This window comes from Vulpes lagopus, chromosome 13 (genome assembly GCF_018345385.1).
Source record: "Vulpes lagopus strain Blue_001 chromosome 13, ASM1834538v1, whole genome shotgun sequence".
Classification (NCBI taxonomy): domain Eukaryota; kingdom Metazoa; phylum Chordata; class Mammalia; order Carnivora; family Canidae; genus Vulpes; species Vulpes lagopus.
Window position 1 is genome coordinate 55,055,662 of NC_054836.1, and position 14,205 is coordinate 55,069,866.

Consider the following 14,205-nt stretch of genomic DNA (forward strand, 5'->3'; position numbering starts at 1 on the left):
ACACAAATACATAAAGTTCAGTAACTAGGATGTATTAAATTATTGTATTTAATGTTTTATGATTTTCAGATTTTTTTTATTTTTTATGATAAAAGTAAAAATTTTTAAGTAATCATTTCTAGTACTTGTTTAAGTAGGTACCTAATGTGCCAGTCACTCTGGAAAGGATTCAAAGCTATATAATGTGCCGGTTCTCTAGAGCGGGCACTTGATCTAACATTACTGGGTATTCTGGTCCAGTAAAAAATGGGTATGTTTTCCTAAACAGAATCCTCCTCAGAGATTTTGTGGTACATTGCAAAAATGGCCACAATTCTTTGCAACACCTCCCCTTAAGAAATGGAATCTTCTTCCTACCCTTTGACTCTGGGCTGCCAGTAGACTGTGGTAGAAGTGATGCTGTGTGTGTGCCAGGCTTGGACCTCAGGAGGCCTTGTTTGCGTCTAACTACTTTCTTGAAATCTTGCTGCTCCCGTGGAACTAGCCTAGCCTGGCCTGTTGGGGGATGAGAGACCACCTGGAAGAGCGGAAATGCCTCAGCTGAGGCTCCCCTAGACCAGGTGGTCCCCAGATCACCTGAAAAGTGACTGCAGATGTAGTGAACCCAGTTCAGACTAGGAAAACCATCCATCTGAACCCAGGCCAAGGTGCCAAACTGAAAAGCCATGAGCAGAGTATCATGATCATAAACTACAGAATAAATGGTTATTATAAGCCAGTACATTTTAGGGTAGTTTGTTAGACAATCGTAATTTTCACCCCCCTCTATTGCTAGAATGTGAGTCGTCTCAGTCTCCCACCCTGAGAGCTGAGGGAAGGGTCTTAGAGAAGGCTTTTCTCACTCTGAATTACCTTCGTACCTGTTCATGTGAGAAAAATAAAGAATCAGGACACTGTAGCTTCCCTGACATCGCTGGTCACTTGAGAATGGGCCATTTCTAATGTAGTCAAATCTAAATTTTGATTTCTTATTCTATCAGGATAAAAGAAACTTAAATGTATCTACACCTGACATTTGATCCTAGTTGTAAAAAGGTGCTATATGCATGTTTTGAAAGTTGTCTTTTCCCCCTGAACCCTAGACAAATGTAAAATGATGTCTGTGTACTCTTTGTAGTGCAGAAATCGTCTGTTCTTTGTATAGAACAGAAAGCATGTGAATCCAAACCCCTTCTCTAATAGACCAAACCTCAAAAAAATAGGTCAAAAATTAGTTAAGGCACTTAGGTTTACACAGCACACTGTGTAAACATAATTCATTTTCCAGATTAAAGGCTGGTGTGAAAAGACTCAACGGTAAGTAAAGAAGCATGAAGCGTCTGGAAATAGGGTTTCCTGCATCTCTCCCTGCCTTGCCCAGTTTCCAAGACCCCTGTCTGTGCTGTTCGACTTTTTGTTCTAAATGTCCCTGAACGTCAATTCTGGGCAAAAGGAGAAAAGGAGAAGAGTCTTTTCGTACTTTTTTATCCTCTCCACCCCTTCCTTGCCTGCGCCCTCTCTCCACTGGGCCCTCGGATCCTGGTGCTCCCCTGGGCAGCTTCCTCCAACAGCTCTCTCAGCTGGTGCCACAGGCCTCTCCCTTCATTCTCTGCTCTGTGAAAACACACCTGCACTGCTCTCTTCCTGCGTGTGCTCGGATTAGATAAGCAGTTGACGGCAATAAATAACACAAGTGTATAGTCACCCTCCCCACGCCCTCCTTCGTCTATTCCAGCTGGTTACTCCTAAAGAAACAACACGATAGCCCTCAGGCCTGGCAAAAATGATGGCAATGTTCACGTTCTGGGACGTGCAGAATCTTAATAAAGGCCTCTCAAGATACAGCCACGTGTGGGATACACTCTTCAGAGTCCGCTGTTGAGATAGTGACACAAGACCATATTAGGATTGTTTGTTATGATCTAAATTCTTTTAAGGGACTACTACAGATGCCTTTTGGAATCAGGTTTTAAAAATCCCTTTTATAGCTAATAATTGGGAGGTTTGGGGGATCGTGTATAAAAGTACCTGCCACTGCAGAGGCGGACCTCAGCCAATCCTAATTAAGAAATCATTTCAGCAGCAATCATAACCTTGTTAATTGTGATATTTTTATAGCCTGGATTGTCTTTCTTGAAGTAATGGATTGAGGATAACACCTTTTTTTGAGTAGAGTCTGCAGAGGAGGTATTCTGTTGGGTGAACATTTCAAGGAACTTGCCTTAAGCAATAGTATAAAAATAATTTGATAGTAAGTTTGAAAAATGTTTATAAGGAACGAGTATAAGTTGAACACAGAATACATTTTTTTAATCATTTGCTTACCTAAAAAAAAGGTGTAGATTTTTTAAAAACCTAAGTTATTTTTTCCCTAATAATACTATGAGGATACATTAGGCTTTGAGCATGTAAGCAGTACCAGAAAAGTAGATAGGAATTGGCGGACTATAAATACTGCCTAATTGGAATCAAGTAATTTGCATTCTTTTAAAGTGTTCATTAAGGAGGACTATGGCATATTATAAAAATAGTGAAAGTTTTCTCCTAAACAGATTTCTGAAAATTTCTTGCTAATCAAACCTGACATTTGGTATTGTAATTTATGACTGTGTTCTATATGTGTTGCCAAGCGAGCACATTATGACTGTATTCTAAAACAAAAGTAGTGTGTATGTGTATATATGTATTACAAAAGTGTGTGTATATGCTGAGATCAATGGAAAATAAGACTTAGAGACTAAAAATCATATTCTACTCTGCCTTCTGGAAGACTGTTCCCTGGACTTGACTGAGTGAACATCTAACAGATTGAGAGGAATATTTATAATAGTTCTGTTCACTATTCCCATTTGGGTGAAAAGACATTTAATATTTGAAATGGAAAAAAATAAAGGCAAGTGGTAGATAAGCACACCCTATATCCCCCTGGCCCTTTATAACATGTCTGTTTCATCACAAATCACTTTGTCTTTGGATTTAAAATCAAAACAGAAAAAACAATAAAATCAATTCAAAACAGAAAAGAGGTTGTGGAAAGCAGCTTCTTCGTCGTCTTCTTTTTATTTTTTTATTTTTTTTAGGTTTATTTAGAGAAAGAGCATGCAGGGGGAGGGGCAGAGGGAGAGAGAGAGAGAACCTCAAGCAAACTCCACATTGAGCACAGAGGCAGGTGTGGGGGCTTGATCTCATGACCCCTGAGATCATGACTTAAGCCAAAACCAAGAGTTGGATACTTAACTGACTCAACTGACCCACCCAGGTGCCCCACTTCAGCTTCTAAGATGGCCCCCATTGATTCTCAGCTCCTAGAATTCATACCCTTGTGTATTCCCCTCCCCTTCAGTGTGAGTTGGACCTGGTCAATTGCTCCAAGAGTAAAACATGGCAGAAGTGATGGGATGTCCCTTCCAAGGTGAAAGGCTGCAGCTCTGTCTTGGGTGCTCTCACTCTCTCTGGGATCACCAGCTGCCATGTCACACGGTACCCTACGAGAGAGCTTGAAAGTGTGTCTTGGCCCCAGTCGAGCCTTGTGATGTGACTGCAGCCCTAGTGGATAGTGGACCCCTGACTGCAATCTGGCAAGATGCCCTGAGCCGTTCCACCTGGTTAAGCCACTCTCAGCTGGCCTGACCCACAGAAAACTATGAGATCATGAATGTTTGTTTCAGCCTCTAAGGTTTAGAGGGTAATTTGAACCAATACAGACATTTTCCATTATAAATCTAGAAATTTAGTGATTTGAAAAAAATGAAAAGTATTATTTTGATTTTTGCCTCATTATATTACCACTTGTTGCTATATGGAATCTTCTGTAGAAATGTATAGATATATAACACAGCAAATGATTTTCAGTACTAATGTTAAGTCTGTCCTTCCTTCGAGAAAGAGAGAGAGAGAGTATGTGCACACAAGGAGGGAGAGTGGCAGGCAGAAGGAGAGGGAGAAGCAGGCTCCCCACTGAGCACAGAGGTCCACACAAGGCTCAATCCCAGGACCCTGGAATCATGACCTGAGCCAAAGGCAGATGCTTAACTGATTGAGCCACCCAGGTTCCCTATATATTTTGAATAAGGATCTTTGACCTTTGAGATTTAATTTGTTCATTTATATTTCATTGTTTCTTTTAATTACTTTTTATTATTTTCCTTCCAGGGCATGATATAAATATATTTGGGATCCATTATTTCTCTTAAAACATTTTGTCTCTTGATGTAACCTTGGAAGAGACCTATTTTGCAGGACATCGTCCTAGACTCACACACCCCATTCTTTTGCAGGCCCTCTTGCATGTGCGAATAATCACCTCAGGGCCCAGAGTGTTAGTGCATCTGGTGTGCAGACATCCAGGTTCCTTAGAATCAGTCTCCCATTTGTCCAGGAAGGAAGATCTCCTGGCTAGTGAGGAGTAGGCAGTCTTTCAGATCAAAACCTATTGTTCCAGAGAAGTTACAGAAGTTACAGAGAAGTTAGAGTTCCAGAAGTTAAATTATTATTTATCTTCAAACTGAACTCTTATTTTGGACAAGAAAAAATGAGGACTTTGGAGTTAAGAGCTCAGGATTTGGAGTTAACTGCTGAGATTCAAATCTCATTTCTGCCGCTTGCTCGCTGGGCAGTCTGGGACAGATGACTCAATCTGTCCAAGTCACAGTTTCCTTATTTGTGAAACAGAGAACATAACACTTTCCCATAGGTTGTCTGGAGAATTAAATGAGATAGTTGTAGGTATTGGCGCCTGGCAGTGGTAACATCTTAACAAATGGTGGTTGAGGTGCTTTTTACCTCCACCTCCACTGTCACAGCCACCCATGCTCATTAAGAAAAAGTATAATTGGAAATGTTTCAAGGTACCCTACCAGAACCAAAATTCATTCTTGTTTCCTAGAAGAAAGAAGCAGGATCTACTTCTGATCTTTTTTTTTTTTTTAATTTTATTCATAAGAGATACAAAGAGAGAGAGGCAGAGACACAGGCAGAGGGAGAAGCAGGCTCCATGCAGGGAGCCCGGACGTGGGACTGGATCCCGGGACTCCAGGATCACTCCCTGGGCCGAAGGCAGGTGCTAAACCCCTGAGCCACCCAGGGATCCCCCTACCTCTGATCTTCATCAAAAATTTACCATATTTATTGAAGTTGTGTGGATGTCTTAGGTAATCTGCTCCACCATTACATCTCAGACTGAATGAAGAAGACAGATTGCCTTGGTGACAGTCTCTGGGTTGCTTACCTGATACCGGTACTGCCTTACGAAACGCAGGGACAGATAGAGTAGGAGTTATCTGTTTAAGTTCCAGGAAGATTGACAAAGTACCCCCAGAACAGAATTTATTATAGGCTATTTAGGTTGAAAGATCACTTGTTTCCTTTTCTTTCCTAACACAATAATCTGTGCGATGGTTTACTACTGTGTGTGAACAAAAAGAATGTCAGTCTGTTTGCTCACAGTGAATTTTATGATACAGATTCACGTAGAGCTCTGGCTTTATACTTCCAGCCCTGAAAAGCTGAAGGAATGTGGAAATGAGTCCTAGAATCTACAGTGAAGATTTTATTCCCATTTGCTTTTGTGTAAGTGGTATCGACAACTAACGACCCTTAATTGATTATTATATTCTTGAGCTATAATCATTGTTCTCGAGTTAAAAATTCTATTTCTTTCTATTTTTAAAAAACTAATTTACTAAATGTTTATCACACCCAGGGTCTTTCTAAGTTCATGACCTACATTTAGGCACTGATGGTTAAGAATGGGCATTCTGCAATGCAGCTGACCTGGGGCAAGTTAAAAATTCTCCGCTCAAGTTTCTTCATCTAGATGAAAATAGATGGTAACTAATAGTACCTCAGAGACTTTCATAGGATTGTTGTGAGGATAAAATAAGATGATCCATGTAGAAATCTTAGAACCATGCCTGGCAATAACCACCCCTGCAAGAGCTCTTCTCTTCTCTTCTCTTCTCTTCTCTTCTCTTCTCTTCTCTTCTCTTCTCTTCTCTTCTCTTCTCTTCTCTTCTTTTTTCTTTTGAAAATCAGTTGGGATTCCTGGGATAAAAGTACTATGTCAAAGGCCATTAGATTATTAAGATGAATATTAAATAAATAAAACTTTCTAGCATTTCTGTCAAGCTCAGGCTCTGCGGCAAGCTAGGATTCAAATATGAACAAGAAACCTGTAGTCTAATGGGATAAACTGATGTGTATCAGCACATAGTAAAAGAGGACTGAAAGCTGATGTGAATTTAGCACTTTTCTGAGAATAGTTCAAGAAGGAAATCACATAGTCACTGGTGTTTGAACTGGGCCTATAGAAAGTAGGATTTTGCCAGATGGAGGAGAAGGGGAATGAGATCCAACAAAGGGAAAAAAATATATATTCCCGGGAAGCAGAGGTTTGTGAGGGAGGGAGTGGAAGGAGCAAGTGAGAGATGGATTGGAAAGGACCTTCTCAGCCATGCTAAGACATGTGGAATTCATTGAACTCCATAAAAGCATCTAATGAGGGGACTGTTGTGATTGGCTTTAGGTTTTATTAAAATAAGTTTGAGAGTGGCGATAGAATGCCATCAAAGGGAGCGATCACCTAGGAGAGTGTGGTCCAAGGTCAACGTGATAGAAGTGGAGTGGAGGTGAGGGGATAAACCACATAGCTTTTAGAGGAGAGACCAGCAAGCCTTGGAGCATCGTAAACATGTCTGGGCAGGGACGCGGAGGACTCTGGGCCCCAGTTTGTGTGACCAGGGCGGTGGTGACAACTTTTTCTTCATTCTTCATCTTATGTATCTTGAACTTAAGTGACAGATGGAAAGTTTTTGTTCTTATAAGCAAAGAAAAAGATATAGCAGTTTTATTAGAGATGATTAATAGTAGCTCTTAATCATAATAAATTATTTCTTTGTATTCACATCTCAGAAATTTGCCAAACTCTATGAAAGTTGAAGGATGCCTCTGTTTTTATATTTAAGTCTGGTTTTCTGTGTAACCTAACCTTTATCTGGGAGGTGGGGGCGGATACTGCAAATCTCAGTAGAGATTGGGAAGCAGCCAATGAACAAGAACTCTTAGAACAATTTAAACTTTTGTGTCACAGATGGATCAAATATATTGATTCACGTTGGGGGGGATCTTTCCAGATCACATCAGATCCCTAAAAGAGCCATGTGCCGAGAGGAATTATTTTTTTGGAAATGTCATTCCTTTGTTCAGAATATTCATTTGGATGAATGAGATCTAAAATGCTTCTTAAAGGGTGTAATGTGAATAGGGGTTGGTACACATAGGTGGTAAGTAGGTAACTAACATGCCCGTGTACAGAGAGGGAATGTAGGTACGTTTCACGTAACCCACCTTGGTCTGCTTCATTCCAAAATGATGAAAGACGTCTTAGTAACCCTTGCTTGTTTAGTAACCGCATAGGATTCTTTGCTCCAGAGGGAAATTTGGTTATGAAAACAGCATGAATCAGATGATCTCACCCTGAATGCTGCATAATATCTTCCAGACTCAAATTATCTCCAAATCAACTCAGACCATGTTTGAAATACCAGATGTTCCCTACCCTTCTTTTCTTTTTCTTTAAAGTATCTGACAAGCAATACTCTTTCCTGGGTCAGAAGGGTCACTTGAAATGTTGCCAGCCTATCCGGTTACCTGAAATTATGAATGCGGAGAAATTGATTCCATTCCCATTTCTTACCTAGAATAAGCAGGGGACAAGGGGTGTTTTGAGGCACAGGTCATGGTAATGTAAGTTCAGTATCTGGAGCCTGTCATGTTATGGATAGTTTTAAAATCTTATTTGTCTAGGACTAGTATTTCAGGATAAATACTATAGTCTTTTTTTTTTTCCCCCAAAGGACTTCGATAGGTATTCCTAAAGCCGGACTGTAGTTTTTCCAAATATAGTCAATCCAAAGGATCTGGTTTTTTGGAGACTGAAGAAGAAAAATTAATCTGTCGTATCCTTGTATTGATGCTGGCCAGAATGTGTTGCTAAAATTATACGAAGTAGAGAGTTTGGGGACCTGTGTGCTTATGAAAAACATGTGTTTTTAGGCACCAAGTGTTGACTCTGAAGGGAATACCATATCACATTTGCTGCTGAAATAATTACATGCAACAGAACTGTGTCTACCCCCTCCGAACTTATATTTTTTATTTCCTTCATAAACTCCTAAACTGAATTCCAAATGAGTCTGACCTAGAAGAGCCAAGTCTATTATCTTCCTCAAATGACTGTTGTCTAGTTAGTGCTTAAATGTTGCGCAGAAGACGTGCCGAATAACCAAGTCAGATGAAGTTCATCGGAAACCCGATTTGCAGTCATAATTTTAGAATTAAAAGCCCTGCTGGAGTTGATCCAACTCAATTCCTTCATTATCCACACGAAGAAGCCCAGAGAAGAAAAGTGACTTCTGAGATCACTGGACCTGGCAAGTGACACCCTGGGACCAGGCCACCGTGTTCCTCACTCCCTTCAGTGCTCTCGGTTCTCTGGTCACCCACGTAGGTCTTGATCATTTCCTTCCCAGCCGGTATCGCCCCTTCTCCCAGCGTATTCCATATGAGCGCCCTCATCTTGGTGTTCACATTCGTCTGGGAGCTGGGCTTCACCCTCTACACAGCCTGATTGCCTTAGCTGGGGAGCCCGTGCTTTCTGGGCTCCCCTTCCCCTCCACCGCTCCCGGCACGTTCTCCTGCACGCACCGTGGGTATCATTACATACCTCCCTCCCTGTTCTGACCCCTCCCCAAGAATTCTTAAGCCCAGACACCTGGGCACCCTCTAACCCATAAGATCGGGGTGTCTAAGAGTACCGGCCAGGGCTCGTGCAGGAACGAGGATGCTACCTGGAAGGTGCAGCCTGTGCCGAGAACGGGGAGGGGAGAGACCTGGGAGGCTCTGGGTCCTGCTCCTCAGGGAATCCGGAACGCGGCAGGGAAGGAAGGGAGAAGTCGGCTGGGCCCCTCAGGCAGATGGAGCTCCGGACCCTTGGATCCCAGCTCCTGGGACCGCTGCCCGAGGGGCCCGGGCCGAGGCCCCGGAGGCTGCGCGGGGGCAGCCCTGCCTCTGCGACTCCTTTGATGATGGAGTAGAGGCCTCCTCCGGGTTCGCCTGGGACTCCTGAAGGTGGATGGCAGGTGGAGGGGGGTGGTGCAGGGTCTTCACGCAGGTCGGATTTAAGGGGAGCAGAGAGCACAGGGCGCTCTGGGGGGGCGCGCCACGCTGGGGCCCCACCAGGGTGTGACCCACGGTTCTTGGCTGTCGGTGGCCTGGTGCCTTTTATCCTAGCAGAGGCTGACAAAGAGGGTAAAGCATAGGGCAGAAGAGCTCGCCGGCCAGCGGTGTAGGTTGGAGGTCGTCACTGCTGGGTGGCAGGGGTTCAGCTGGATGGCTGTGCCCCCAGCGCTGCCACGGCCTCTCGTGAACCCCTCCCGGGCCGCAGGTTCGCGCCCAGCCCAGCTCTGACTGCCTGTGCCACGGGGCCTGGCTTCGTTGCTCTGTTGATCTTTAACCAGAATCGCAGGGGAGTGCGCCCTCTCTCTACCGGGTCCCCCTCTGTGATACTGTCGGGTCCCCTCATCCCTGTCCCTGGGTCTGAGCATTTGGGGAAAATGAAGGTGCATGTTGGAAAGGCGGGAGGGCCGCTGGCCTCGGTGTCCTGCCCTGCGCCCGAGGGAGGCCGGACGGAAGCCCTGGAGATTTCTGCAGAGCCCTATTCTCCAGCGTCAGGCTCCTTGTCGCCCTGAGACCCCCCCCCTGGGGGACTAGCAGGCTTCAGGGGTGCTCCCCCTTCCCCACCCGGTCCCTCCACTGCCTGCCTGGCTTTTTCCCAGGTGCTTCTTCCTTACGGGTCTCGTCCTCAGAAGATGATTCCTTCTTTGGGAAAAGGAAGAGAAAGGAGTCCAAGAACAAAACACCAAACCCCGCTCAGCCTGTTGCGAGTCAGATCCTGTCCCCTTTCGAGTGCTCTTGGGTGTCCCCGCTCTCAGCATGCCTGCTTCTGAGCCCCGGCCTCGGGGTCCCCCCCTGCCCCCCTGCTGAGTCAGGTGCTGCTCATCCTTGCAGCTCAGTTCGAGCACCATCTGTTCAAAAGAGCCTTCCCGGCCCCCCTGACGGCTTCACAGCCTGGTCCTGCGTCCTGCGCTCTCAGTCACCTCCACCTGAGGCTCGCAGTCCTTTCCCTCGAAGCGGAAAGGGGCCTGGAAACCTTTGGGAGCCGGAGGGCCTGCTCCAGGTGCTCCAGGTGCTCCAGGTGCTGCACCTGGAGCGTGCTCCGCGGAGGCCTGCACGGGGACCCCAGGGCGGCGTGCTGTGCACTAGCTGTGGGACCAGGAGCGTGGTTTCAGGTTCCTCTTACACCAGCAGTAAGAATACGTGGGCCACTTTAAAAGACACGTTCGTGAAACATCTCCAGTTTTCATCGTCCTAGTAGATGAGCCATCTCTCTCTTGAGAAGAGAAGAAGCCGGTCGGAAAGACACAGTTTGCCCCTTTCCAGCTCTAACGTCGGTATCGGCCGGTGAACTCACTGCACTGGGCCTTAGTGTAAAGCCTCTGCCCACGAACTGGGGTTCTCGTTAAATTAGCGAAGCTTCCAAGTTCCATTCAGAATTAGAGGATGAGGGGATATTTTTCCAATATGCTTGCAGTATTTTATTAAGGCCGGTGTTGCTCCGTCTAGGGGATTCAGATTTGAAGGCAGGTAAGAACTTGTGGCCATTTGACTTAATGTGTGTGTGCATATCTGTGTCATGAGATAAAGTGTTTTCCTTACTGTGAATTCTATATGAGTTTAGAAGCAGCTGATTTAAGCTAAGCTGATATGATTAAGCCTTAATAATGTCTTAATTTTCATTTGGGATCAGAGTTTGTTAGGAATGCATGGAACGCCTTATGAAGGAAATCCATATACCAGGTGGATTCAGGATTGTTAACTCTCCTGCAATGGAAAGCTAGAAAGAACTTAGAATAAACTTTTTCAGATTTTCCATTCATGTTAGTCTGGGTATCATAATGGAGAAAATTCTTTAATTACATTCCTTACAAAGATCACAAAACTCCGGGGCGCCTGGGTGGCTCAGATCATGATCTGGGGTCCTGGGATCCAGCCCGTGGGCTCCCTGCTCAGTGGGGAGTCTGCTTCTCCCTCTTCCTCTGCTCTTTTTTTTTTTTTAAGATTTTATTTATTTATTTATTCATGAGAGACACAGAGAGAAAGAGAGGCAGAGACACAGGCAGAGGGAGAAGCAGGCTCCATGCAGAGAGCCTGACGTGGGACCAGATCCTGGGACTCCGGGATCATGCCCCGGGCCGAAGGCAGGCGCTAAACCTGGGGAGCCACTCAGGGATCCCTTCCTCTGCTCTTCCCGCCTGCTTGTACTCCCTCTCTCTCAAAGAAAATCTTAAAAAAAACAAAACAAAACAAAAAAAACCAGAAAACTCAAATAACCAGTTTCTCTTCTGCTTACTCCACTTTATTTCTGTACTGTAAGCTGTGATCATCAGTCACAAGGGAACAATTTGATTCCTTGGAAAAAAAAGAAAAAGTGTCACCTAGTATTGAAGTCATACAATTTCAAAATGTTTTTAAAATTGGCAGTGGGGACATGGCAAGAGTGCTGAAGTTTAGTTGATACTGGGCAGATTTTATCACCTTCAGAGACTATACTTGAGATGGTCTATTAAAAATAATGTGGGCTCTCCTGAGCAGCTGGGTAGACCTTAGTCGTGGTAAGAGGATGTGGTCATTTTCTTCAGAAAAAAAAGGAAGAGCTTTATCTAAACTTCCGGGCACAGACTGATCTTTCAAGGAACAAGTAACAGTGTGGTTTAGGGCATGGCAAAAACACAACTCGGTAAAGCTACAGAAGGGAGGAGCGGTAGTTTGGCCAGCTTCAACTCTCGCTCAGACACTACTAGGTGGTGACGATTTGTCAGCAGTCACCGATGTGATAATTAAAATAGAGTAGCCGCGTCGCTGGTGATTTGCCCACGCGCTGATACCGAGGGGGCTGAGCTTCTTTACTCTCTTATCAGAAGTTGGGAAACAAGAGCTTACGTTGCCTTCTTGTGCCTTCCCTCATCTGCACCCCCCCTTTTCTGTTTATTAAGTCATGTCTCAGCAAGTTCCCAAGGATTACTGTTTAATATGGGTTAAAAAATAGTTTGCTATACTAAGGGCAATGGTGCATCCCCTCTATTCCCACCGCGGGCATAAAAGCACAGGCTTTAGGGTCAGAAAGACCAGGACCCTGATCACTTCTCTACCGTTTACTTATACTTTGAGCTCCAGCAAGTTCTGTAACCTCTCTGAGTTTCAGTTGTCATCCCTAAAACAGAGAAGGATATTGCCTACTTTATAAGCATTTTATGAGATTTTATAAGATTTCAGTGAAGTGCATACTTCTTTTATTTTTATTTTTATTTATTTATTTATTCATGAGAGAGAGAGAGAGAGAGGCAGAGACACAGGCAGAAGGAGAAGCAGGCTCCATGCAGGGAGCCCAATGAGGGACTCGATCCCGATCCCGGGTCTCCAGGACCACGCCCTGAGTCAAAGGTGGCATTAAACCGCTGAGCCACCCGGGCTGCCCCGAAGTGCTTACTTCTGTTCCCGGCATTCAATATATATTCGTTGTTGCTCTTATTATACTTACAGTAAATAATATTTTGAATATGATAAATATGGTATTATAAGTAATAAAATGGATTATAAGTTAATAAAATAAATGAACAATACATAATAAAATGCAATAATATTATTTTTATCATAAGTCCTAAAATCTTTTCCGTATTCCTTGTTTGCTGTAAAATATGTCATTTGGGGGCAGACTTGCTTTCCAAGCCCTGGCTCTCTGACTGCTCCCTGTTCCTCTCGTATACACGGTGTATAGTTGCCAAAAAGATACAGTCATGACTTTTTGCAACTTTTACAGCATTTGTAGTCTTCTACACAGTTGTATTCTGGTGCTTTTCATGAAAAAAGAATTAAAGGTATGTTGTGTAGGTACTTCCAGTCCTCCTATCCATAGCTGAGTGTCATCATTAACCAAACATTGTGAGACTCATAAAAGAGTTGTTTGAAAGTCATATCAACAGGAGCGGTAAGTGGAATTAGAAGGGTAACTTATCGAATTTTTAAGATCTCTTATAACTGTTATAACACACATTGTTTTCTCCTTAACAGATGGGCTTAGGTCATGAGCAAGGATTTGGAGCCCCCTGTTTAAAATGCAAAGAAAAATGTGAAGGATTCGAACTACACTTTTGGAGGTAATGTTTTAAAAACTACAACCACGACACTGCCTTCTCAGACAGTGGGGTCTCCTGCAGATTCTCTAGCTTGGTGGCTAAGTTGTACACCTGTCATACTCTTTTCTAAGAAATGAATGAAAAATAAATCTATTCTGTTTCCCATCATTAAGTTGTGACTGAGCTAATTGGACCATAGTAGCTATATTTTGAATGGTTCATTCGAGGCCCCTCAGATTTCCTACAAGTCTAGAATACTGAATATGTCTCTTTTCTGAGTGGCAAATAAGTTTAGGGTGATCTTCTATGACTCCTGATTATAGTTATTATTTTCTTAGAAATTGGTAACTTTGCACATCTTATCTGTGTATTTGCGATAAGCAATAAATATGGTTAATTAAGCATTCATTTACCAGTTGTCAGGATGTAGACTTGAATACAAGGGCTCTTCAAAATTTTCAGCTCTAAATTTACTACCGAAAAACTTTGAAACACTTAAATTTAAAAAATAATAATTGATTGCCATTGTCTTGGCTTGAATCAAGTGCATGTATATGGCAGACAAATGTTAGTGGATCAAAAATGTGAGTTTGGAAAATAAACAAAAGTGTGAATTTTTTATAGATCTTATTTACATATTTTATTTTTTATTTTTATTTTTTACAATTTACATATTTATTTTTTTTTAATTTTTTTAAAGATCTTATTTATTTATTCATGAGAGATACAGAGAGAGAGAAGCAGAGACATAGGTAGAGGGAGAAGCAGGCTCCTCGAGGGAAGCCTGATGTAGGACTTGATCCTGGGACTACAAGACCATGCCCTGAGCCCAAGGCAGATACTTAATCATTGAACCACCCAGGAGTCCCTACAATTTACATATTTTAAAGTGATAGTATGTCACATAAGCCTAAAAATCGGTATTTTAAACTTGTTCTTATGAAGAATACAAATGTTGTTCATTAGTGGCTGTCAA

At 43.2% G+C, this 14,205-nt stretch overlaps 1 protein-coding gene across 2 annotated transcripts in view; it reads left to right on the plus strand.

Moving 5' to 3' along the window:
- Positions 1-14,205, plus strand: part of TES (testin LIM domain protein) — a 47,592-nt gene that overhangs the window by 12,080 nt on the left and 21,307 nt on the right. Inside the window, exons 1-2 of one of the 2 annotated variants that reach the window (XM_041727702.1) lie at positions 9,143-10,680; positions 13,165-13,250. In XM_041727702.1, coding sequence (XP_041583636.1) covers positions 13,165-13,250 — 86 coding nt within the window. In that variant the 5' untranslated portion in view covers positions 9,143-10,680. Of the gene's footprint in view, positions 1-9,142; positions 10,681-13,164; positions 13,251-14,205 lie in introns of those variants that run through there. The other variant, XM_041727701.1, reaches the window with a different exon arrangement.